General features: G+C 40.0%; 2 protein-coding genes across 2 annotated transcripts in view; one reads left to right on the top strand and one right to left on the bottom strand.

Moving 5' to 3' along the window:
• The first annotated feature begins 3,508 nt into the window (after positions 1–3,508).
• Positions 3,509–27,673, top strand: part of LOC133538861 (uncharacterized) — a 40,869-nt gene continuing 16,704 nt past the window's right edge. Inside the window, exons 1-3 of the mRNA XM_061880724.1 lie at positions 3,509–3,844; positions 3,934–4,067; positions 12,295–12,352. Of these exons, the coding sequence (XP_061736708.1) occupies positions 3,830–3,844; positions 3,934–4,067; positions 12,295–12,352 (207 nt within the window). The 5' untranslated portion in view covers positions 3,509–3,829. The remainder of the gene's footprint in view (positions 3,845–3,933; positions 4,068–12,294; positions 12,353–27,673) is intronic.
• The window catches only part of syt9a (synaptotagmin IXa), a 111,543-nt gene continuing 99,906 nt past the window's right edge, over positions 16,037–27,673 (bottom strand). Inside the window, exon 7 of the mRNA XM_061880712.1 lies at positions 16,037–20,129. Coding sequence (XP_061736696.1) covers positions 20,061–20,129 — 69 coding nt within the window. The 3' untranslated portion in view covers positions 16,037–20,060. The remainder of the gene's footprint in view (positions 20,130–27,673) is intronic.

Raw genomic sequence — 27,673 nt, 5'->3', positions numbered from 1 at the left:
TACAACACAGGTGCGCGTCAGGAGCAAGGGGCAGGTGAAAACAATGAGTAACTATGGTAACAAACAAAGGCGTACAAATCGGAACCGAAAGAGTCCAAAACAAACATAAAACACAAAAAGACTCAAAAACCTAAATCAAAATATGATCAGGGCAGCGGATCATAACAGTTAATTCTTATACAGCAAATTTCTGCTCAAACTCTTAATGAATCTGTCCTGATACAACATGTACATGTACACACATTAGTACATGTAAATGTATGTACAGTACATAACTTACAAAATACCTCCCTCTATCAAAATGTAAAACTACAGGTGTAATGTAATAAAAAAGCTGTAACGCTGATACTATTAAGGAACAAAAACCCGAATTTTGTCTTTGGATATATACAGTAGATAACATTTATGTGGAGCATTTTTATTAGATATTACAAATTATATGATGGCGTCGCGTTCACACCACAACACTGTTTTACCAAACAGTTAATAATCCTAATTTTAATATTGATGAAAATAATCTTAATTATTATTTTGCCCATAATCGTGCAAGACACTATTTTTATCTCTATGAACAAAAAAGTGCAGGTATGTGTTATGTTCAAAGGGAGCTATTTTGTGAAATGTTCACATTTATTTTTATTTATTCAGAGAATTCTTTTTTTCTGCCATATTACTTTGTTCATAATGCTTGTGTTTATTTCGTATGCACATTCAACATTTTACTTGAGCTACATATATACATTTTGAATGTGTTTGTTTATTTTTAAATAAAACTTGGTTAAAGGAATTCAGTATAAGCACTTTTTTTCAAAATTTTGAGCACCTTTAAATTTACCACCATAATAATGATAACCGTGATAAGAAATGTTCATACCGTGAGATTTCTACTTAAGAGTAATGACAAGAATTAAAAGATTATTATCTTCATCCATCCATTTTCTACAGCTTTTTCCCTTCGGGGTTGCGGGGGGCGCTGGAGTCTATCACAGCTACAATCAGGCGGAAGGCGAAGTACACCCTGGACAAGTCGCCACCTATCTTGCCCATCCTTATTCCAACAAAGCTTGAGTATAAGGCACAAGTACAATTTATTCCACCCTAAACGGGCTGTATTGATATAGTTCCCACACTGCCTTACACAGAAACTTTGATGAACCAACAAAAAGGCACATTACTTTTGTCACGGTCAAAAGGGGGAATATACTCACCCGTAAAATTCTCAATGAGATCTGACAACTGCCACTCTGTTAACTTTGCACCAACGAACCATTACCATTAAAATCACCTGGGGGGAAAACAGAGCAATGAAAGCCGAGGCAATAATAGAACCATCAAACCCACTGTTAACATCTCACTACTTTAGCAAGTGGGAGCCTTAACGCACAGCACAGGGTAAGCATACTGGGAACGGAGTCTTCTACGCTAACAGGCTGGACAAGCTGGTAGGAAGGCCAGTAACGTGGTGGGAGTGGAGCTAGACTCTGGCGGTGGTGTCAGAGAGGAGAAGTCTAGCAAACCTCCTAGCCATTATGGACACCACTTCCCATCAACTACACTCGGACTTGGTGGAGAGAATGAGCCCGTTCAGTGGAAGGCTCAGACTTCCAAAATGCAACACGGAACGACGCAGGAAGTCCTTCATACCAGCCATCAGACCGTATAATGCATATGTTCTTTTTTTGACTGTACCTGAATGTATAATAGAGTGTATTTAAATTATTCACATGTGAATAATGCTGTATAATAGACTGTATTTATATTTATCACTAGGGTGACCATTTCCATGACACCAAAAAGGAGGACATTATGCGGCATATCAATAAATTACTATGGTGTACATAAGCCTCTGGTATACTCTTATTTACAGTACAATTTTGAGTGGTTTAAAGATGATGTTTGTGTGGCTGAATAGGAAAAAATATTAAAGTCAAGTGTTTGTTAACAGTATTTGTATTTATTCAATACGTTGTGGTGTTCAAAAAGTGACCACTGGGATGAATCTTTTCAAGTGCAGAGTGCCACAAAGCATAACATGTGTGGACTTAAATGTAAACAACAATCAACAGGTAACATATATAATTAAAAAAATGCTTTTTAAAAAAGCCTGAATAACCTTTTATATGAACAACAAAGGAGATTGTAACAAACAAACAAACAAAAGAACATTCAACTGCTCAAAAAGCATAGCATTTCTAAAGTGCTTCAGTCTTTTGGAGACTTGTCTTCAGTGTCTGTGTGTGTGCGCAGCAGACCTGTCTTTAAGCAAACTCCACATTCACCCTCTGTAGCAGCTCAGGATCAACAGCCCCTCTGTCATCATGGCTTCCAAGCCTCCACTGCGCCTGGGCCTTTTATAACCTGCAGAGACTCGTACAAATAACAACATAGCAACAACATAGTTATCAATCTTCCAATATCTGTATTGTTTTCAACCCAATAAAAATAAACATTTCATGTAACCCATCAGTGAAATCATAAGATTAGTGTACTCACCAAAATAGTTGATTGCCTATCTGAAATACTTCTATTCTTTCCTGGCTGCAACCAAGAGTTTTTTGTTTAGGGTGAACTTCTTGTACATCTCTGTGCAGGGTTGGGTGAAATTGACACACACTTGCAGCTCAGCCTTGACGCTGTCCACATCCAGACCATTCCTCTTGTTTCTCCATGCAGTTGTCATCATTGAAAAGATACATTCTGTGTGTGCATTGCTGCATGGGATGGAGAAAATGTAGGCGCTGACCTTCCTGAGATTCACAAATGGTACATCTGCTTTGGAAAACAGTTTCAAATATCGTTCCTCACTGTGGCAACCTTCCATTTCTGGTGAACTGAAGGAACCTTCCACCATGGCATATTCCTCATACAGTCCATCCATATCAATGTCCAGATTCAATCACACATGGCACAGCAGTTGTGAGGCCAAGCTTGGCTACTTTGCTATGAAAGCTTGTGTCAGAGAAGTCATATCTTTCACTTATGTATTTCTTTGCTCTTTCATAAAAAAGCAGAAAATCAGCCTCACATTTTTTTGACTGGTAAGGGGGCATCTGCTTCAGTTTGGTGTTGACAGCAAATCAAAGAACCTGTCCTTCATCCTTCTTTCCAGCTTTTGTTTTAGTTCAGTCATTACCTTAAACACTGATGTAATGCTGAAGGATTTTGCCTCAAGTGCTTCGATCGTGTCAGAGAACACCTTTAGAACATGGCTGAGAAACAGAAAATATGTCTCTGACATCTCGTTTCTTTCCTCTCCAAAACATCTCCACACAATTCTGGCACAGTCCCCGTCACCTTCACTTTGGAAGTAGCTGGTCAGGGCCTTCTAAGATTTCAGGATTCTGTCAATGGATGGCAGCAGGGACAACCACCTGGTGTCAACATGCCGCAGCAGGTTGCATTCCTCCACCTCCACAAACTCACAGAATTCCTTCAATCGTGCTGTTCTGCTCGCTGATATGCTGAAATGGCTGTAAATCTTCAGCACAGCATTTCCCACATCAACATCAAGGCTGCTTGCTGCATATCTGGTTGCGTTATGCGGAATATGGGCCGAACAGTTTGCAGGGAGCACATCTTTTTAGCTCAGTTTCAGCTTCTGATACACACTGTTATGTTTGCCATAATTGACACTGGCATTGTCTGCTGCATATGCAGACATGTTTTTGATCTCTAAACCAGACTGCCAGCAGCTGGTTTGTTATGGCTTCTGACGTTTCGTTGCTGTCACTATAAAAATCCAACAGGACATGTTGGATGCCTTCATCAAAGTGAAAATACCTTACCACAATGGGAAAACACTTATTTGTTCCTTTATTTGAGGCGTCGGATGCCATGGAAAAGGGTAGGTTGTTTTCTTTTATGTAGTCGGTATGTTCCTGTACCGAATAGTGAGAGATGACGTTCTCGCACAATGCCTTGGCTTTTGTTCAGCCACAGGCCATCCCTTTAGCTGTGGGCGAGTCACTGAAAATCTCCCGGTCCACTTTCTGTCACGTATACGGCGCACTTGCTGCGCAGAGTTGCCACTTCGTGGATGCACAACGACCAGTCAGGCAGGATTGCAGGTAAGACTTGATTGTAATATATAAAAAACAAAAGAACACTGGTCCAATAGGAAAAATAAAGCGCGTGCCTACGCACGGGACGCTAACGCTAAGCCTAGCAAGAGACAAAGTTCAAAAATATAACGTGCCGACCGCACGCGAAGCTAAGGCGGAACTTAGCACATGGAAAGAAATAGAACAGAATACTTAACGTGACTTGTTGCGTGAAGCAAACAATGGACTGAGGACGAACTAAGGAATCAGGTGGGCTTGAATACACAAATAATAATCAGAAACAGGTGTGTGACAGTAGCCCGTGAGGAGGAGGACATTATGTTGCCATGGTGACTAAAACAAATGAGGAAGTGCTCAAACACAAGGATCGGCAGAGTCCAGAAACAAACATGATGAAAAACATATCAAAAGGCAAAACCATAAATGATCCGAGTCGCGGATTGTGACGCTTTCATGCCGCAGTCTAAACTTCTGTAGAACTGGTAATGCTTTACAGCATGGTGCACCTCGCACAGCTCCGCAGCAGTTATCTTGTCATCCAGGGGCGACGAAAGTTCACGAAAAACTGTCCTCATTGAAGAGGTACCTGCCGCACGTTTATTACTTATATGTTTATCCGTACCCGCATGCCGTTTAATTGCAGCTTTCCCCTGACTACTTACGTCGACATCACATTGACAAAGTGTGCAGAAGCCATGGAATGAGTCTCGACTGCTTTTCGTTATAAATTTGTGCTCTTTTATCCATTCAGAATTAAACAAGGTCTTGCGTTTTCGCATGATGCTAACTTTCTGTCAATGTCATGCCGCAGCAGCACATGGACCCTTGTTTACTTTTTTAATCAATGCTAAGCACATTTGTATCCGACACTGCTCTTAGCCAGTCATTTGATATGTTACTGCGTTGGGGGCATTTTTTTACGGTCTATGATTGGCTATTGCGCTGCAGCCCAGCAAAGATGAAAAATCTCCGCTCTTCAAGCCTAGTGCCTTAAAAAGGAGGACAAATACGTGTCCGGCTTGATGCTGCGCCGGACGCCGGACAGGGCATTAAAATCCCGGACTGTCCGGGCTAAATCCGGACACCTGGTCACCCTATTATTCACATGTAAAAAAAATACCATGTTTATTTTTTGGGGTGAGCGAACTGTGGTGCTGAATTTCCCCCAGGGATAAATAATGTACTTTCTATTCTATTCTACCAAGTACACCAGGCACAGCACGACACTTTCATGTCTTTTTCACCTGTTAGCAGGCCGCATAGCTGTGTGTAGAGGAAATACAACAGAGCAGTTGTCTCTCCTGGGCTTGTAAAGCAGCTCTTATTGACTATAACAAGCGGCATATGCTATGGTCACCGCGACCAGCTAGCCACACGGGTCCACGGTACCTTCTCGTAACGTTTCTGTGTTGACTCTGGTTCACAAGGCCGCGTTTGCTACATATACTGTAGCTACCAGCAAGCCGCACGTGTCCAGTGTACTTTCTCTCAATGTTTCGGTGTCAACTCTGGTTGACTCGGCCGCATTAGCCGCGGTTACATGGTGACCAGCGAGCTGCACGTGTCCAGTGTAATTTCTGGTAACGTTTTAGTGTCGACTCTGTTTGATGAGGCCGGGTTATTCCCGGCTACGTATACTATAGCTATCAGCAAGCTGCACGCGTCCAGTGTACTTTCTCGTAACGTTTCTGTGTCGACACTGGTTGACTAGGCCGCATTAGCCGTGGCTACATAGCGAAAGGCTAGCTGCCAGTGGCCGCAGCTATCGCGGCCTAGTCCCAACTTCGCTAATAACCGTGTTACAGGTCGCAATTTTTAACAAGCCAAAATCATTGCGTGCTATAACAGAAGTTGAGTCTAAAAGATGAACGAGAATTGTGAAACAACACAAAGGGGAACATTATCACCAAACCTATGTATGCGTCAATACATACCTTGATGTTGCAGAAAAAAGACCATATATTTTTTAACCGATTTCCGAACTCTAAATGGGTGAATTTTGGCGAATAAACGCCTTTCTATTTATCGTTCTTGGAGCGATGACGTCAGAACGTGACGTCACCTAGGTAATAAAGCCGCCATTTTCTCAAACACATTACAAACACCGCGCCTCAGCTTTGTTATTTTCCATCTTTTGGACTATTTTCTGGAACCTTGGAGACATCATGCCTTGTCGGTGTGTTGTCGGAGGGTGTAACAACACTAACAGGGAGGGATTCAAGTTGCACCACTGGCCCAAAGATGCGAAAGTGGAAAGAAATTAGACGAAATTTGTTGAAAATACGAGGGTGAAGTGAATTATATTTATATAGCGCTTTTTCTCTAGTGACTCAAAGCGCTTTACATAGTGAAACCCAATATCTAATTCTTACATTCAAACCAGTGTGGGTGGCACTGGGAGCAGGTGGGTAAAGTGTCTTGCCCAAGGACACAACGGCAGTGACTAGGATGGCGGAAGCGGGGATCGAACCTGCAACGCTCATGTTGCTGGCACGGCCGCTCTACCAACCGAGCTATACTGCGTGTGGGGAAAGCCGACGAAATGGTCAGTCATTTGTTCCGCACACTTTACCGACGAAAGCTATCCTACAACAGCGATGGCAAGATTGTGTGGATATCCTACAAAACTCAAAGCAGATGCATTTCCAACGATAAAATCAAAGAAATCTGCCGCCAGACCCCCTTTGAATGTGCTGGAGTGTCTGCACAATTTACCGGCGGTGCTAAGGCAGACATGGCACAGAGATGTACGGATAACCTGCAGATGCATTTACAACGATAACGTCAACTAAATCACAAAGGTGAGTTTTGTTGATGTTGTTGACTTATGTGCTAATCAGACATATTTGGTGGCGGCATGACTGCCAGCTAATCGATACTAACATGCTATTTAGACTAGCTGTATGTACATTTGAAACTATATTTACATCCAGCGTTTCCCTCCACCCACATTTAATGCCAAACAAACACTTACCAATCGATGGATTTAAGTTGATCCAGTGTCACAAGATGCGAAACTTCCGATCGTTGGTCTGCATATTTTACCGGCGATGCTAAGGCAAACATGGCCGAATAGCGTCAATAGCTATTCGCTCAATAGCTTCAGTTTCTTCTTCAATTTAATTTTCGCTATCCGCCTCCATACTCCAACCCTCCGTTTCAATACATGCGTAATCTGTTGAATCGCTTAAGCCGCTGAAATCCGAGTCTGAATCCAATCTAATGTTGCTATATCTTGCTGTGCTATCCGTATTGGCATCACTGGATGACAACACAGGAAAATGGACGATCGCTTCACAGATAGCGAAAATCAGGCACTTTAAAACTTTTTTTAGGGATATTCCGGGATGGGTAAAATTTTGAAAAAAACTTCAAAAAACAAAATAAGCCACTGGGAACTGATTTTTATTGGTTTTAACTAGGGGTGGGCAAATTAATGCGTTAATTACGTGTTAACTCATCAATCTAGTAACGCCGACAATTATTTTATCGCACATTTGCGTATGTTGTTTACATGCTTTTATTTTGTTAACGCCTTTTCTTAACAAGAGGGCATCTCCCGGATATACTTCGGCGTCGAGGGGCTCTTGGTAATTCTGGATGTGGATAGATCGGGCCATTTTGGACTGACTGACGCGTGCTTGCTAGACCGGCTAGCTAGCATGGGAATACTTTGCCGGCTACATCCAGCGGCTTGTGAAGCAGCGGAGTATATGTGTTGTCTGTCTATTTATGAATAATGCAGACAAGGAGTGTTGGCTGAGTTCTAAACGTTTGCTTTCAGAGCGTGCATATCACAACATACAAGATGCCGTCATGGCGACACAACCTATACCGGGCTACCGCGCATGCTCGTCACTCCTGTTGCATGCTGGGTAGGGTAGTTCTTGTTTTCCCTGGCTCATAACATCACAAATAGTATCAAAGTACCAAGCAAACAATCGGAAAATTCCCATCATATCAATTCCTACATATGGTCATAATTATTTTAAGTGCACTACACAGAATAAACACAACATTATTAATATTGCTACTACGGATAATTTGATCAAAAATTCCCTAAAACAGCCCACTACCTATAATATAGGTTTTTTAAACATAAGACCCTGATAAAAAAAAAAATGTTTCTGTTGTTACCTCAGAAATTGCCTGTTCTGATGTTATGATTGTGGTTCAGAGATTTGTATGTAGATTATATTTATTTTCCATAACAAACAGGATAACTTAAATACCCTGGCAGTGGCAATAAGCTTAAATGTTTGTATTTTCATTTTTTAAGTTGATTTTCATAAAATATGCTATTTAACTGCTACTGTTTAACAAGGACTGATTTAAAGGGAATAAGCGGTAGGAAATGGATGGTTGGATGGATGATTTAAATTGTGTTTGCACAACAAATGTTTTGGCGCTTTTGTTCATGTGGGAGAATATTCCAATAATCAATCAATCAATCAATGTTTACTTATATAGCCCTAAATCACTAGTGTCTCAAAGGGCTGCACAAACCACCACGACATCCTCGGTAGGCCCACATAAGGGCAAGGAAAACTCACACCCAGTGGGACATCGGTGACAATAATGACCCAGTGGGACGTCGGTGACAATAATGACTATGAGAACCTTAGAGAGGAGGAAAGCAATGGATGTCGAGCGGGTCTAACATGATACTGTGAAAGTTCAATCCACAATGGATCCAACACAGTCGCGAGAGTCCAGTCCAAAGCGGATCCAACACAGCAGCGAGAGTCCCGTTCACAGCGGAGCCAGCAGGAAACCATCCCAAGCGGAGGCGGATCAGCAGCGCAGAGATGTCCCCAGCCGATACACAGGCAAGCAGTACATGGCCACCGGATCGGACCGGACCCCCTCCACAGGGTAGAGTGGGACATAGGAGAAAAAGAAAAGAAACAGCAGATCAACTGGTCTAAAAAGGGAGTCTATTTAAAGGCTAGAGTATACAAATGAGTTTTAAGGTGAGACTTAAATGCTTCTACTGAGGTGGCATCTCGAACTGTTAGCGGGAGGGCATTCCAGAGTACTGGAGCCCGAACGGAAAACGCTCTATAGCCCGCAGACTTTTTTTGGGCTTTGGGAATCACTAACAAGCCGGAGTCCTTTGAACGCAGATTTCTTGCCGGGACATATGGTACAATACAATCGGCAAGATAGGATGGAGCTAGACCGTGTAGTATTTTATACGTAAGTAGTAAAACCTTAAAGTCACATCTTAAGTGCACAGGAAGCCAGTGCAGGTGAGCCAGTACAGGCGTAATGTGATCAAACTTTCTTGTTCTTGTCAAAAGTCTAGCAGCCGCATTTTATACCAACTGTAATCTTTTAATGCTAGACATGGGGAGACCCGAAAATAATACGTTACAGTAGTCGAGGCGAGACGTAACAAACGCATGGATAATGATCTCAGCGTCTTTAGTGGACAGAATGGAGCGAATTTTAGCGATATTACGGAGATGAAAGAAGGCCGTTTTAGTAACGCTTTTAATGTGTGACTCAAAGGAGAGAGTTGGGTCGAAGATAATACCCAGATTCTTTACCGTGTCGCCTTGTTTAATTGTTTGGTTGTCAAATGTTAGAGTTGTATTATTAAATAGAGTTCGGTGTCTAGCAGGACCGATAATCAGCGTTTCTGTTTTTTTGGCGTTGAGTTGCAAAAAGTTAGCGGACATCCATTGTTTAATTTCATTAAGACACGCCTCCAGCTGACTACAATCCGGCGTGTTGGTCAGCTTTAGGGGCATGTAGAGTTGGGTGTCATCAGCATAACAGTGAAAGCTAACACCGTATTTGCGTATGATGTCACCTAGCGGCAGCATGTAGATGCTGAAGAGTGCAGGGCCAAGGACCGAACCCTGGGGAACTCCACACGTTACCTTAACGTAGTCCGAGGTCACATTGTTATGGGAGACACACTGCATCCTATCAGTAAGATAAGAGTTAAACCAAGACAGGGCTAAGTCTGACATACCAATTCGTGTTTTGATACGTTCTAATAAAATATTATGATCGACGGTATCGAAAGCAGCGCTAAGATCGAGGGGCAGCAACATAGATGACGCATCAGAATCCATCGTTAGCAATAGATCATTAGTCATTTTTGCGAGGGCTGTCTCCGTGGAGTGATTTGCTCTGAAACCGGATTGAAAGGTTTCACATAGATTGTTAGACTCTAAGTGTTCATTTAAATGCTCCGCAACAATTTTTTCAAGGATTTTTGAAATAAAGGGAAGGTGAGACACCGGTCGGTAGTTTACCATGAGGTCAGGATCGAGGTTAGGTCTTTTAAGAAGAGGATGAATAACCGCTTTTTTGAATGCTAGGGGAACAGTGCCCGAGGAGAGTGATAAGTTTATAATATTTAGCACTGATGGACCTAATAATACAAAGAGCTCCTTGATCAGTTTCCCAGGAAGAGGGTCAAGTAAGCATGTTGTCTGTTTTATTCCATTTACACGTTGTAACAATTCCTCTAATGTTATTTCCTCAAAACGAGAGAAACTATTTTGGAGGGCAGTATCCGCCGTATGTACAATCGTGTCAGTGTTAATAGAACCCCGTTGTAGCTGGGACGCATTGTCTTTAATCTCCTTTCTAATGACTTCAATTTTCTTACTAAAGAATTGCATAAAGTCATCAGCTGAGTGGGTTGAGCTACTGGAAGGGGTCCCTTGTTGGGTTAGCGATGCTACCGTACTAAACAAAAATTTAGGATCGTTTTTATTACGGTGGATGAGATTTGAGTAATATTTAGCTTTAGCTAAGGTAAGCATGCGTTTGTAAGTTATTAAACCATCACTCCATGCTTGATGGTGCACCTCAAGTTTAGTCGTGCGCCATTTGCGTTCCAGCTTTCTACATAATAATTTCTGAGCTCTAGTTTCTTCTGTAAACCACGGGGTGCGCTTTTTTGGAGCCTTTTTTAACTTTAGCGGTGCTATGTTATCAATGGTTTCGCGCAGGGTGTCGTTAAAGTTGTTAGTGAGGTCATCAATAGAGCCCACATACTTTGGGAATGGTGCCATTACCGAGGGCAGTAGGTCAGCAAGAGTTGTCGTTGTGGCCGTATTAATGTTGCGGCTGCTATAGCAGTTATTATTATTATTAGTTTGACGAACATGCGTCTCAACCTCAAATTTTATAAGGTAATGATCGGACAATACTTTCGTATACGGGAGTATCGTAACTTTGGAGACGGTGATACCCCTGACAAGCACTAGGTCTATCGTATTACCGTTGCGATGCGTGGGTTCATTTATTATTTGTGTGAGACCACAGCTATCAATTACAGTCTGGAGCGCTACGCACGGTGGGTCCGATGGGGTATTCATATGGATATTAAAGTCCCTCATTATGATTATATTATCGGCGTGTGTCACTAGATCAGCAACGAACTCTGAGAATTCATTGATAAAGTCCGAATAGGGCCCTGGGGGGCGGTAGATAACAGCCAGGTGTAGAGGCAGTGGTGTGACAGACTTCATAGTAAGCACCTCAAACGATTTATATTTATTATTTATGTTAGGACTAAGGTTAAAGTTTTCGTTGTATATTAGTGCGACCCCCCCACCCCTTTTAAGCGGACGGGCAATATGCGCATGTGTAAAGTTAGGAGGACATGCCTCATTTAGCGCAAAAAAGTCGTTTGGTTTAAGCCAGGTTTCGCTGAGACCGATGACGTTAAGATTGTTGTCTCTGATAATATCATTAACTAATAAGGTGCATTACACACTACTTTTGAATTCATTATTGGGCTTTGCGTATACAATGCAGTTAATCGTGATTAATCGGAGACATAGTGCGATTAACTTCGATTAAAAATTTTAATCGTTGCCCTGCCCTAGTTTTAACCCTTCTCATATGGTGATAATGTACCCCTTTAAACAAATTGTGCTAAACTAAGTTAGCAACGGGGACACAAGTTTCCGTAGTATCATTACTGCACGAACAGGTAATATAAACAATCTTCGTTAACAACGAGGCAGTGATCCAAACTCCGCCCACTGCACTCCTTCCTCTTCTTTACAGTTTTACGGCAGCTGGAATCCACATTGGTTGCATTTCCACCACTGCACTTCTTTTTCAGGCTCACTGCACATTTCAAAGCGCTGCCCATCCTTTCCAAAGAATTTATTTCAAACGGCAGGCAGCTGCTGTCATCATTATTATTATTTGTACCCCCATTGTGTTACTAATACTACTACTGCTACTATGTGAACAGCTTCCTGCCGTCATCGTGCGGGGTACATGGACCATTGAGGAATGACATCGCTGAGCAGGTTTGACTCGCTTTTATTTTTCAATAACAGCTTTGCCTTTTGCTCGGATCGCTTTTCAGCTGCTCCGATCCTGCTCGCTCCTCTCTCGCCTTTAGTCGGCCACGTCCCCGTCGCTCTTGTCGGCTCGCTCTCAGTCGTTGTCGCTCTTTAGGTCTTTTTTCTGGTTCTCCTACTTCTGCCCCGATTGTTCCTCCCTCTCCCCTTTTATGCTGCAGGAGAAGATGCAGGGATTGAGAGCAGGTGTGTAATCTACGCACCTGACTTGGATTGCCGCAGCGTCACTCCAAGCGTGCCCCGCCTCTACGCTCCGCTGCATGCTCCGCCTCCTGGCCGCCATCTTTGGTAGGCCCGCTGTTTGTCCCATCCTGCTGTCGGCTCTTCTGCTCCATCTCTCCACATACTACTACTACTATTAATAATAATAATAATAATGATAATAATAATACTAATAGTAATAATGATAATAATAAAATACATGCTGTGTATGGGCATGGTAGTCCTATACAGCGTGCTCAAATATTGAATCAATCAAAGTTTTTTATATAGCCCTTAATCACGAGTGTCTCATAGTTTAATTTTCCAAATATAGAGTCTGTGCTTCTGTCTTCAAAATCTGCTTTTGCAACCTGAACATCAGGACACAAATTGAATGCCATACCGTATAGCGGTACTGTTATTGCTCTAAGGCAAGCACAAGGCAATAGAGTGACAGTAACAACATGGATAACACGCTAAATATAACTTATTGATTAATGACATTTAACTTTATAATTTGATACTCATGATGTTATAAAATAAAGAACTTATATTTCCAATGAACATGACACATCACTAATGGTGTTTGCCTACAACACAAAGACAATATGGTCTCTTGAAATTAATTATGGAACATTGTAGACGCCCAACTCATGAATTGGACTTCCCGTTTATCTTATGTTGAAATGGCACAAATGCTGTTTTTCCCCCCCACTTTTTTATTTCCTCTTTGTCCTAATTCGGGGGTCTGTAACCCCCAGTGGCTCCCTGGAGCATTTTTAAAAAAGGATTGAAAATGGAAAAAGATGGGGGGAAAATATATTTTTTCTGTTTTAGAATATTTTTTGTCATGACACAAACCTTCCCAATTGTTAAAAAGCCCAATGTTTAATATGTTTGTGTGCACGCTTCACTGATAAATGATAAATGGGTTGTACTTGTATAGCGCTTTTCTACCTTCAAGGTACTCAAAGCGCTTTGACACTACTTCCACATTTACCCATTCACACACACATTCACACACTGATGGAGGGAGCTGCCATGCAAGGGGCCAACCAGCACCCATCAGGAGCAAGGGTTAAGTGTCTTGCTCAGGACACAACGGACGTGACGAGGTTGGTACTAGGTGGGATTTGAACCAGGCACCCTCGGGTTGCGCACGGCCACTCTCCCACTGCGCCACGCCGTCCCTTACTAATTGTCTTACTAATTTTGGCGGTTCTTGAACTCACCATAGTGTTGACTGTGACACAACACTTTGTTCAGATGTAAAAACTTCCACTCCTTTGTCTCATTTTTTCCACCAAACATTTTATGCTGTGCGTGAATGCACAATGGTGTGATTTTTTGATGGTATTGGCTTGTTGGAGTGCTAATCAGGCATATTTGGTCAGTGCATGACTGCAAGCTAATCTATGCTAACATGCTATTTAGGATAGCTATATGGACATATTGCATCATTATGCCTCGTTTGTAGGTATATTTGAGCTCATTTAATATACTTGACTTTTATTCTCTTTGTATATATTTTAGTTTTGCATGTCTCATGATACATTTCAGATAGTTGTTTGCGTGCCATGTTGTTCCAGGCCACAGCAAACATTACTTAGCTTGCCAAATATTGTAATAAATCTATTAAAAGAAGACAGCCTGCAGTTTCCTTTAACTTGGACACACACATCTATACATTTAGGCATTAAAAGCCAATAATTTCCAGGAGTTATCTTACACTCTGAGTAGCCTCTGATTTACTAATGTTTTTGAATGTTGTAAAAATGTGTGGAATAAATATTACATTTCAACATTTCTGTCAACGAAGATTTGCTTCAGCCTGCAACACATAATCATTTTGATACTAGACTATTATAGCTAATATAGACACTTCTCTCATGTGTTGCCTGCAATATAACACTTTAAATTTTTTGTGGTTACAGACGGATTTGCTTTTTGTTCCATTATGGCTTTTTTTGCGTTGAGTTGCAAAAAGTTAGTGGACATCCATTGTTTGATCTTATTCAGACACTCCCCCAGCTGACTACAATCCGGCATGCTGGCCAGCTTTCGAGGCATGGAGAGTCGGGAGCCATTCGCATAATAGTGAATGCTAACACCATATTTGCGTATGATGTCACCTAGCAGCAGCATGTAGATGCAGAAGAGTGCAGGGCCAAGAACCAAACCATGTGGAACTCTGCGCACAATTAACTTACTCTTACTTCACATTGTTATGGGAAACGCACTGCATCCTGTCAATAGGATAGGAGTTAAACCAAAAAAGGCCAAGTCTGACATACCAATACGCGTTTTGATATGTTCTAATAAAATATTGTGATGGACGGTATCGAAAGCAGCGCTAAGATCAAAAAGCAGCAACGTGGATGACGCATCAGCATCCATAGTTAGCAATTGATCATTTGTCATTTTTACGAGGGCTGTCTTCATAGATTTCATTTGCCCTGAAATTGGACTGAAAGGGTTTATTTTGTATTTTTGGTCTAAAATTTTGTATTTTTGGTCCAATATGCCTCTTTCAGCGTTTTGGGTTGCCGACCTCTGACCTAACTCCTTCAAACGGGAAAAAAGAAAACCTTATAGGAATCATTCTTTGATTTGTTTTTCTTACATTTAAAACACTTCATTGTGGTCTACATAAAATGCACTGGTGGTTCTTTGGTCAAAATGCTGCACCATATTATGTTTTACAGACCATTTTCGAATGTCTTTCTGACACTTAGACACCGTCTTCTTTCCATCAGCCATATTGTAGTTTCTAGCGCCTCTATATGGAGTCTACTGACCGTTTAGGTTAGAACTATACGCTATATTGTGTTAGAAATGGTAACAGTGGAGGATGCATGTGCATGTATGATCCAGTCTGCCCCACCACAAGAGAATGTAGAAAAAAGGAGCTTATTGATTATATTGCCGGACTACGATTGCGGACGTGTGCAAAGCACTTTGGGGGAATATCTACCATAATTGACTCCGCTGACATCACTGGTCAGATAACGCCACCTGACCGAGCAAATTCCCAACGGCTCGTTTAGAGGAAGGTATGAAAAAAGGCAAGATTGTTTTATAAATATCTCCTCAGGATGTTCAGCATTTATGCAGATCCTAAATGCACAAAAAACGGTACCAAAGTTAGTCTAAAGTTGGTTTTGCATAATATGTAGACTTTGATGTTATATGTGAATGTTAATGAACTGGATTTTTTGCCGTAGCAACCACATGTTAACTCCCTCTTGCATGTTAGACTGCATGTATGTGCAAATATCTGTTCATGTTTACATGCTGTTCCATAGAACAGTAAAACCTGGTATTAAAACTCAGTTTTTCTATATCAAATTAGTATTTTTTGGTATACTCGTTTTTAGTTAGATTAGCTGTGTCTGTCTGGGGTTCTTGACCTTGTAACACGGATAGAGTGTCAATATTTTGATCAATTTTTGTTGAAATAAAATTATCTCTCGCCTCTTAATTTTTAAAACCGTAAAATAAGAAAATCCACAGAATAGAAGTCATTTGATTGTAGTTACAAGACTTTATTGTAACCACTCACTGTAGAACAGGTCAAACAGAACAGCACTAGCCTAAAAAGTAACATTGACATGGGCACACTGGGGAGATGTTGCAATCTCCACACATTGTAAGTAAATACAAGGACATTAGATAATGATGCCACGTGACTGCAAACTGAAAGAAAAAAGGCAATGTTTTCATTTCAAATCATTATCAGTTGCTTTGGACAAGAGCAAAAAAAATATATTAATTGCTGTTACTTTCCATATACAGATACCTCAAATGTTCAATCAGTTCCTGTTTGCATGCGAAACAGATCCATTACACACATCATTCATGAACCATCCAAAGGTATTTTTTATAGTGGACTCACCAAATTAAAAGTAGGCCTGTTATTTTGATTTCTAAAAGTGCAACAGATGGTTCACTCACTGCATGATGAAACATTGCAAAAATAATGTTCCTTTTTTTTTTTTTTTTTTTTTTTAATAAATGGTGTTATTGTTTTTTTGCTGTCTGCTTCTACAAGCAGCTATTTCCTGTCTGAAAAATCCACTTGGCTGCCTTTTATTTAGTATACATTTACTCTAAACAACCATACATGCTGCAAAATGCCTTGATTCTAAAAATTGTTTTTGCTACGCATTCTTTTGGCCTGTGTGAAACTTGGCATTGCAAATATTAAAATACCACTGCCATTTGTACCTACGCCAAAAGGTTGATGGGGTTTGTTTGTCTGTTAGTTAGTTGATAGTGAACAATATAACTCAAAACATTATGGACTGATTTTTATCAGTGAACAATTTATCAGATTTTGGTGCTGATATGGAGTATTTCTACTATAGTATGTTATCTTCCCTTTACATTAACCACCTCCACCCACGGAGACAAAGACAGTGGATGACAGATAGGATCACAAGTTCACTGTGTTTCCTTCAGTCCGCTGGAAAAACTCATGATACTTCCTGGGAATGTCAGAAATGAGGTAGTGAACAAATGATTAAATTTTGGGGGTAAAGAGGATCACTTTCTGGATTCAGGACTGTTTTGAAGTAAGGCCTGGCGGAGGTCTAAACGTTCGGGTGCTTTTATAGTTTGTGCTGGTTTGTGCCGTGTCGGAGGTATTGATATTTCAGTATCAGTTGTGTCCTTCACATCAGTTGAGGCACTGATGCCTTTGGAATATACATATTTTTTTAACTTTTACTTACATGCTCTGTTCATTATGATTACAAAAATAGAAGTGTTTAAATGACTTTCATGAAAATGCTATCAAAGACTGTATTATTGGTCCCATTTATTTGATGTGATAAAATTAAAATAAAAACATACCTTAGGTTAGGTTTGTGTACAAGATTAGCATGTTTTTACTCAAGTATCGTAAATGTTGAAACACGATTTTAATTATACAGAAAAAACATTTATAACCCTTTAATGGACACATTATTTTTTCTTTTTTTTATTGTGATATTTTAATATTCGCATGAATATTGTTGATATCGGGGTAATAATAGTTACCATTCAAGCCAAATGGAAGAAAAAAATGCAATTAAAAATAAACCTATTTCATGTCACCAGAATGAATTGTTAATATTAAAAAGAAAAATACTTTAAAAAATAATAATAATAATATTGAAAATAAAGTTTTAATAAATAATAACATATATTAAATGAACAAAATCAGCAGGCACATTATCTTGGTTTACAGCATTATTGAGATGATGTCATAATATCATATTAGTACTAAATCAAACCCCAAATCTGTGATTTAAGTCTTTGTAGCTCTTTTTTCATCAAAAAATCAAATAATCACATTGAATGGTTTTGATGTGACAAAACATTCACTATATTGTTGTTTGTCAAAATTGTTTTTTTTTCAACAATCCTCTTCTTAATGTAAGACATTTTAAACATATATATATATTTTCGTGATGACAATTTATTCTAATGTGTGAAGTGAATTATAATTATATAGCGCTTTTCTCTAGTGACTCTAAGCACTTTACATAGTGAAACCAAATATATAAGTTACATTTAAACCAGTGTGGGTGGCACTGGGAGCAGGTGGGTAAAGCGTCTTGCCCACGGACACAACGGCATTGACTAGAATGGCGGAAGCGGGGATCGAACCTGGAACCCTCAAGTTGCTGGCACGGCCGCTCTACCAACCGAGCTATACCGCCCCACATAATAAGATTTACCTTTTTAATATCTTAAAAATAAATTTTTATTTTCAGTGTGGCCATAAATAAAAAAAGAAAAACAATTGTCATGCTTAAAAACAAACAAACCTGTTGACACAATCGGATCGACAATGGCTTTTTTGATTGAATTATACTTATTGACAATATTTACCTTTTTTTTTCTACACAGACAACCACTTTCTGAATAAATCAACATTCACTGCACATCAACAAACAGAACAATACATCCAAAGAAGTGAGAACAAACACACCGACAATTGGGGAGATATCCCAACAAGCAATGACCTCATGCACCGATCCACGACCAAAAGAAAAGAGAGAAAGGCAGTTTGACTGGTTGTAAAGTACATAGTGCAAATACACACTCACCTCAGTTAAAGACGTGTAACAAGAGACAATGTAAAAAAAGTGTAAATCTAAGAAGACAGAGGTCAAACGTCTGCATATGTTTTTTTTCTTCTCTTTAAACATTATAGAAAAAAAAGAAATCCATCAATGTGATCATTCAACATGCAACTGGTCCAGTTACGTCTCTTTTAACACTAGAAGACCCAGAGAGCAGCCATTTGGCTTTTCTACTTATAAAACCCACAGGTCAGCCGATCAGCTGGAAGGCCCTCCTTTTGTTATGTAAACAAACAGTGATTAGTGAGTCGTCAGTGAGGCAGGTGGGTCAACGGCCACAAAACTAGTCGGGGTGGTTGCAGTCACATGAGGCATTATGGCCACATTGGTCATTAGCAAGGCAGAGCCCCTTAGGTGCGTTCTCTGAGCACATCTGAGAATTGAGATGTGAATGTCTTTTGTCTTCTGCGTAAAGACGACCTGAGGAGTTGAGCAGAACCTGGCACAGCTCAAATCCATAATTGGTATTTTGAAATCAGACATATAATATCATATCTTTGACATAACATCACATTACAGTATGGGCAACAAGCAACAGTCAGTCTGGTTATCTATGAGTTGAGACAGGGAGAGACAGGAAAAGAGAAAATAGAGGGAAAGAGCAAAACAGGAAAAAACAATATACAAATTCTAAAATAAAAAAAAATCAAATACGTTTCTGGTGTATCTCAGTTTGAAAAAAATGTTCTGTTCTTTTACTTTTCTTATGTGTCTGGTGGGGATGTTGGAAGCTCAGTGTTGTAGGGTACATGAATTGATTAAAGTGGACCCCGACTTAAACAAGTTGAAAAACTTATTCGGGTGTTACCATTTAGTGGTCAATTGTACGGGACATGTACTGAACTGTGCAATCTACTAATAAAAGTATCAATCAATCAATCTAAAAGTCCTGATAACTTCTACATCCTTCTACATATATTACATTTTGATTCAGCTCATATATTCTGCCCAGGCTGCCACCTTGGGAAACTGGTGAAAGACAGATAGTCAGTTAGCAGCTCCTATCTGATTCTCCCCCATTTTATGTCAAGGTGTTTTGAGTGAATTGGCTCAGCATGTCCCCTCCTGTGGTCCCCCAGTGTTTGCCCCGTTTTCATAACAAAAGGGAGGTTGCCCTCTGGGTTTTATGGGTAGAGCAAAAAATCCTGGGTCTTCTAGTGTTAATCCTCCAACACAATGAATGGCTGCATCTTTATCGTGTGTGCGTGTGTGTGTGTGTGTGTGTGTGTGTGTGTGTGTGTGTGTGTGTGTGTGTGTATGCGTGCGTGTGTGCGGTATTTGTCAGCACTGGCAGGCTGAACCCAGGCCTTAAGCGAGACCCTCTATGGAGAAGGAGGCGCCTTCAGAGAGTTACAGGATCCTCCTTGGCTACTACCTGTGGTGCACTGGTACTGTAAAGAAGCATAATAAGACAATAATACATCAATAGTTGTATGGGTGGGCATAATTAGACACTTGCAACAATTGTATAATTACTTGAGATCTCCACATGGGCCCGAAATGTTATTTCTTCCATATTGTTGATGTGATTGTATTTTTGCAACATGCTGCATTATTCAAAAGAGAGGTAACCGTTTCATTGGAGCTGACCATATTATAGAATATCATGAACAGCTGGAGGAAGCCCAGGGGGGATACATTGTGTTCAACTACCTCCAGGCATTTTCAGTTCAAATTTTAATCCACGCTTTTGTCAAAGATTATCTTGCATGGCAGTTTTTGACATTATTGGTTTTCTGAGTTTCTGTATTGTTTCCTGTCTAGTGCTTTTAAAAAAAAAAAAATTCACATTTCCAGATTGCCTACACCGCTTGTCTGAGCACTGGGTCACTAACCTATCCCTAGTCACCAATCCTGATGAGTTCTGAAGATCATTTTTTCCTTGTCCACTTTAAGCTTCACACTATCGATGGATGACACCACTGTTTTTCTTTCCAATCCGATACGGAGTAAAATTTAGGCTGGTATCAGCGATACCGATACGATACTTTGTACAAATATACTAGTGTGTATGGTACAATTTAAAAAGGTATGTATTTCAAGTGTTGCTGCTCTTGGGGAATCATTTTCAAACGATATAAAATCACAGGGCGAAACAAATATGGCACTATTCAGCACTGAATGTGTTATCTTATTAGTAGTCAAATCTGTATGGTGTATCCAAATATCCTACAATAAAAAGATGAATACACTTGCTGTTTTAAAAAACTAAGCGACTACTTTTAATTGCCAGTCATTTTCTTGTATAAATGACGGCAATTAATGCGCATGTGCTTTAGTTACTTACCAATATTGTTTCATTTAGACAAGATCTCACTGATTTGTTGCTTTACACTGCATTTCTGTTAATGATTTATATTATCTAAAATAACTTAAGTATTCAAAGTATCAATAGTTATATTTGAGAATCAACATTAGAGCATAAAGATCCTGTTTCGGCCGTATAAATATTACAGTATTGATCCGCACATCACTACTTAACTTGCTCTGTGCATCTTTGCTTTTTGTGTTGCCTGTGCTTTCCTGAATAAAAACGACTACCGGTACTTTCGTGCACTTGCCTGCTGTAACTGCATATCGGGGTCCAGGCATATTGTCAAACAAAACAAATACAGTACAGATCCAAAAATAAGACAATATACAGTAAGTATTTTGTCCATACAAAAAAACAATAAACTGACTTGTTGTCTTGACTTTGGGAGTTATACAAACCTTGTTTCCAGATGAGTTGTGAAATTGTGTTTGATGTAAATATAAACGGAATACAATGATTTGCAAATCATTTTCAACCCATATTCAATTGAATATGCTACAAAGACAACATATTTGATGTTCAAACTGATAAACATAATTTTTTTTGCAAATAATCATTAACTTTAGAATTTTATGCCAGCAACACGTGACAAAGAAGTTGAGAAAGGCGGCAATAAATACTGAAAAAGTTCAAACATTTTCATCAAATACTTTTTGGAACATCCCACAGGTGTGCAGGCTAATTGGGAACAGGTGGGTGCCATGATTGGGTATAAAAGCAGCTTCCATGAAATGCTAAGTAATTCACAAACGAGGCTGGGGTGAGGGTCACCAATTTGTAAGCAAATTGTCGAGCTATTGCAAGGAATTTAGGGATTTTACCATCCATGGTCCGTAAAATCATCAAAAAGTTCAGAGAATCTGGAGAAATCACTGCACGTAAGCGATGATATTACGGACCGTTGATCCCTCAGGCGGTACTGCATCAAAAACCGACATCAATGTGTAAAGGATATCACCACATGGGCTCAGGAACACTTCATAAAACCACTGTCAGTAACTACGGTTGCTTGCTACATCTGTAAGTGCAAGTTAAAACTCTGCTATGCAAAGCAAAAGCCATTTAGAAACAACAACAGGGAACGCCGCTGGCTTCGCTGGGCCCGAGCTCATCTAAGATGGACTGATGCAAAGTGGAAAGGTGTTCTGTGGTCTAACAAGTCCACATTTCAAATCATATTTGGAAACCGTGGACGTGGTGTCCTCCAGAACAAAAAGGAAAATAACCATCCAGATTGTTATAGGCGCACAGTTCAGAAGCCAGTATCTGTGATGGTATGGGGTCCATTAGTAACCAAGACATGGGCAACTTACACATCCGTGAAGGCACCATTAATGCTGAATGGTCCATATGTATTTTGGAGCAACACATGTCATCCAAGCAACATTATCCTGGATACCCCTGCTTATTTCATTCAGCAAGACAAGGCCAAGCCAAATGTTACAACAGCGTAGTTTCGTAGTAAAAGAGTGCGGGTACTTTCCTGGCCTGCCTGCAGTAGAGACCTGTCTCCCATCGAAAATGTGTGGCGCATTATGAAGCTTGAAATACGACAACATGTACCCCGAACTGTTGAACGACTAAAGCTCTACATACAACGAGAATGGGAAAGAATTTCACTTTTAAAGCTACAACAAATAGTTTCCTCAGTTCCCAAATGTTTATTGAGTGCTGTTAAAAGAAAAGGTGATGTAACACAGTGGTGAACATGCCCTTTCCCAACTACTTTGGCACGTGTTGCAGCCATGAAATTCTAAGTTAATTATTATTTGCAAAAAAAAAATAAAGTTTATGAGTTTGAACATCAAATATCTTGTCCTTGTAGTGAATTCAACTGAATATGGGTTGAAAAGGATTTGCAAATGATTGTATTCTGTTTATATTTACATCTAACACAATTTCCCAACTCATATGGAAACAGGGTTTGTAGAAATATTTATAATGCAATTTTTTAGATGAAAATAGCACTTTAGATCCATTTCAGTCTGGATACAAAGCTTTGCACAGTACTGAATCTGCACTTTTAAAGGTTTTTAATGACTTGCTTTTGATGTCTGATTCTGGCAGCTCTGCCATTTTAGTGCTTTTAGATCTTACAGCTGCCTTTGACACAGTCGACCACACAATTCTTTTAGACCGCCTGAGAGACTGTGTGGGTGTCAGGGGGACTACGTTAGAGTGGTTCAGCTCTTACCTGTCTGAGAGGTCCTTCTCTGTCAGGCTGGGGGACGCCACCTCTTCTTCTGCCCCGCTTTACTGTGGTGTCCCCCAGGGATCTATTTTAGGCCCCATCCTGTTCGCTCTTTATCTCCTCCCTCTTGGAGATATTTTTAAGAAACATGGAGTGTTTTATCACTTTTATGCAGATGACTGCAAAATTTATATGCCGATTTCAAAAAGCCACGGCCCCCTGACACCCCTTCTTAACTGTCTATGCGACGTCAAGGCTTGGATAGCCCAGAATTTTTTAATAATGAATGAGGGAAAAATGGAAATTTTAGTTTTTGGTCCGGCCCTCACTGACTTGGGACCATTGCAAAATTATGTGCGTCCCAAAGTCACCAGCCTTGGCGTCACTATAGACAGCGATTTTAAACTAGACAAACAAGTCAATGGCGTTTTAAAATCGTGTTTTTATCACCTTCGTCTTTTAGTAAAGGTTAAACCGTTTTTATCTTTTAACCTTTTTGAACAAATCGTACATGCTTTTATTTCAAGTCGCCTGGACTACTGCAATGCACTTTATGCTGGCATTAGCCAAAAAGCTCTCTCCCGGTTGCAGTTAGTCCAGAACGCGGCAGCACGACTTTTAACAGGGGCCAGGAAACGCCGGCATATAACCCCAATTCTTCAGAGTTTGCACTGGCTCCCTGTTCATTTTAGAATTGATTTTAAAACATTGCTGTTTGTTTTTAAATCTTTACATGGACTGGCACCTCAATATATCTCGGACCTCATCCAAATTCATGCGCGCGCTCTGAGGTCCGAGAGCCAGCTCCAGCTCGTGGTGCCCAAGACCAGACTTAAGACCAGGGGAGACAGGGCCTTCTCTGTGGTCGGCCCTAAGCTCTGGAACACTCTGCCCCTCCATGCTCAAACTGCTTCCACAGTGGAGTGTTTTAAGTCTCGTCTTAAGACCCACTTTTATTCTTTGGCTTTTAACACTAAGTGAGTTGTGTGGTCCTCTGTCCTCTGTTGTCCTCTGTGTTTTTTATACACTTTGATTTTTATTTTACTATTTTAATTGATTTTACCCCTTAAAATAGTTTTTAATCATATTTGTTTTTATATTGTTTTTATTGGTTTTATTTTTTTTTATTTTTTGTTTTATTCAGACATTGGTGGAGCATAATATTGTTTTTTTGTTTTCTTTTAATATTGTTTTTAACATGGCTAAGTGAGTTGTGTGGTCCTCTGTCCTCTGTTGTCCTCTGTGTTTTTTTATACACTTTGATTTTTATTTTACTATTTTAATTGATTTTACCTTTTAAAATAGTTTTTAATCATATTTGTTTTTATATTGTTTTTATTGGTTTTTTTTGTTTTTGTTTTTTTTCAGACGTTGGTGGAGCATAATATTGTTTTTTTGTTTTTTTTTAATATTGTTTTTAACATGGCTGTGCAGCACTTTGGAAACGTTATTGTTGTTTAAATGTGCTATATAAATAAAGTGGATTGGATTGAATTAGGGCTTCACGGTGGAAGAGGGGTTAGTGCGTCTGCCTCACAATACGAAGGTCTTGCAGTCCTGGGTTCAAATCCAGGCTCGGGATCTTTCTGTGTGGAGTTTGCACGTTCTCCCCGTGAATGCATGGGTTCTCTCCGGGTACTCCGGATTCCTCCCACCTCCAAAGACGTGCACCTGGGGATAGGTTGATTGGCAACACTAAATTGGCCCTAGTGTGTGAATGTGAGTGTGAATGTTGTCTGACTATCTGTGTTGGCCCTGCGATGAGGTGGTGACTTGTCCAGGGTGTACCCCGCCTTCCGCCCGATTGTAGCTGAGATAGGCACCAGCGCCCCCCGTGACCCCAAAAGGGAATAAGCGGTAGAAAGTGGATGGATGGATGGATAGATTGAATTATCTGCAAGCAACAGCGACACACACAATGGTTCAAATATTGAGCAATGTGTGTTCAATGGAATAGTATTTATGAGCTAAGAACATAAAACGATCATAGATTGTACCCACTCTTGTTTACTTTACTGTTTAGTTTAGTTTTTTTTACAGAACTTTACTGCCCCCTTCTGGTTAGTTGTCTATTCCCCCCACCCGGGGAATAGACACTATGTTGTTTGCACATCTTCTAGCCCTTTTTTCTCTCAGTTCCGACACGTGAACTGCTCATAGAGAGCTTTCCGTCAGAAGAAGAACCATCTCTTGAAGCCTGAGGCCAAATCATGACAAGGCTTTGTCTTCCACTTTCTCTCTCATTAGTGTCCCACTGTGCTCTATCTAAAAGAGGAAATCTGACAGCGATTCAAAATGGCGTGAGTGGCGCAAAAGCAAAGCAAGCAGGCAGGGAGTCATTTGATCGGGTCTTGTAAGACGTGCAGGCGACGAGCCATGAAAAACAATACTTGGTGTTAGTTTTTACCTCAGTTGCATGCTGCAGGTTTTCATCTGGCATGTTTTCATTATTTTGCTTCTGTTGCTTGTTTCCCAGTCCATCTAATTTAATGTCATTGTTTCTAATCACAACAATTTATTATATAAGAAATGTTTTAATGTGTCGTAAAGATACACATTTTTCCTTTGTTAAAGCAGACCTTGAACGTCTCAGTGATAGGTTCTTGTTAATTTTTTTAAGTCAGGTGTCAATTTGCACAATTAACCAATCAGAATCAAGGAGAGTGATAACTAGTAACGATAGGATTAGTAAGGGGGCGGGATCAAGATGGAGAACAAAGAGTGACAAAGAGACGACATAGAGCGTTACTGGGAGAAACATGGTTTGTAAAAAAATTTGGTGCAGTAAGTTATACTCTTCAGCAATGTTAGCTGCCGTCAATTTTAAGAGTTTGCTGAACCTACATCAACAATGCCAGTGAACCGTGTCTGTCTAGGTTGTCAAGTTTAAAGCGTTGCTACAATTAGCACCGGATTGTTAGCATTAGTTGCTGCTTCGTTCAATGCACAAAGGGCCTGGTCTACCAACGGTTTGCATGTATTAGAACATGTGCAAGCTCGATATCACACACACACATGCTTAGTAGATAAGCTTCGTGTCTCTTATGGTGCATTTCATTCGTACTGGGATGTCGAAATTTCTGAGTTTCTTGTGGAACTTTCGACTGGAACGCCCCTTGAGGTCAAATTTCTGACTCGGAAAGTCAGAACATTCAACCCAACCCCGAGTTGGATTCAAAGATGGCTGTTCTGGATGTAAACAACATGCACCTTTTATAGTACTTGTTATTAGCACTTCTGTCGCACTAAATCGGCCATATATGATGTATTGTTGGACATTTATATATTGTTATGTTACTGTTGTATAAACAAGGGGTTCTAAACCTTTTTGACCTTGAGGCCCTTCTTTTCCACTACATAGTAGCCTAACGCTCACTCAAATATTAACACTGAAATATTAATATCACTATTGATTTTAATCATATTAAAATCAATAGTTTTTATACAATTTCAAAAGGTTGTAAACTGTACATAGGGCAGATATAATTCCACTATTGATTTTAATCATATTAAAATCAATAGTGGAATTATATCTGCCCTGATGAGATGCAAATACAGTGGAACCATGATTTATAAACGCCTCTATTTGCGACCTTTTGGGTTTACAAACCTTTACGCCAATGGCGCACGGATTGCTGATTTGGCTCGCAAATATGAAAGAAACAAGTCCAAAATTGGAACCATTATAAAAAAAAGACGTTGATATGGTTGCTGACTTTGCCAAAGGGGTTAAATACCTTCCCAAGGACAAAGATAAAGTGCAAGATCAGGTCAAAAAGCTGTTTCTTGTCTGGATAAATGAGAAGCAGATTGCGGGTAATAGCATTTCTGAGGCTATTATTTGCAAGAAGGCTTGCCATTTATATGGTGACCTGATGTCCAGAGGTGACCAGCATGGAAGAACAATTTAAGACGAGCCGTGGGTGGTTCGAACAGTTAAAACACGCAAACTGGTATTCATAGAGCTGTGCAGCATGGCGAGGCTGCTAGCTCCGATGAATCTGCTGCTGAAGAGTTTCTCAAGCACTTGGCAGACTTACATTACCGCTGAGGAGAAAGCACTACCAGGGCACAAGCCAATAAAGGATCGCATCAGAGTGCTGATTTGTGCTAATGCTACGACTGTAAGGTAAAACCACTGCTCATTTACCACTCCAAAACTCCCAGGGTATTCACAGCCACAAAGCAAAAAGGATTTTCCATTTTGTTTTTTTTATTATAGCAACATGGTTATTAACGTTTTAGGGAGAACAAACAAGATTTTGTGTGTGTGTGCGTTGAAAGTTGAGCTTGCTGCTGTTGTTTGGATAAAAACATATATTGTTGAGCCATTACCCTGTTATGTTGTTTGATATATGTTTGATATACTGTTCGTATATCAAACATTCTCTGATATTATAATGTTTTCAAAGTGTCCTTTATAAAAAAAT

This window comes from Nerophis ophidion, linkage group LG02 (assembly GCF_033978795.1).
Source record: "Nerophis ophidion isolate RoL-2023_Sa linkage group LG02, RoL_Noph_v1.0, whole genome shotgun sequence".
Classification (NCBI taxonomy): Eukaryota; Metazoa; Chordata; class Actinopteri; order Syngnathiformes; family Syngnathidae; genus Nerophis; species Nerophis ophidion.
Note: the sequence above shows the minus strand (reverse complement) of the source record. Positions and strands in the feature narration are given on the sequence as shown.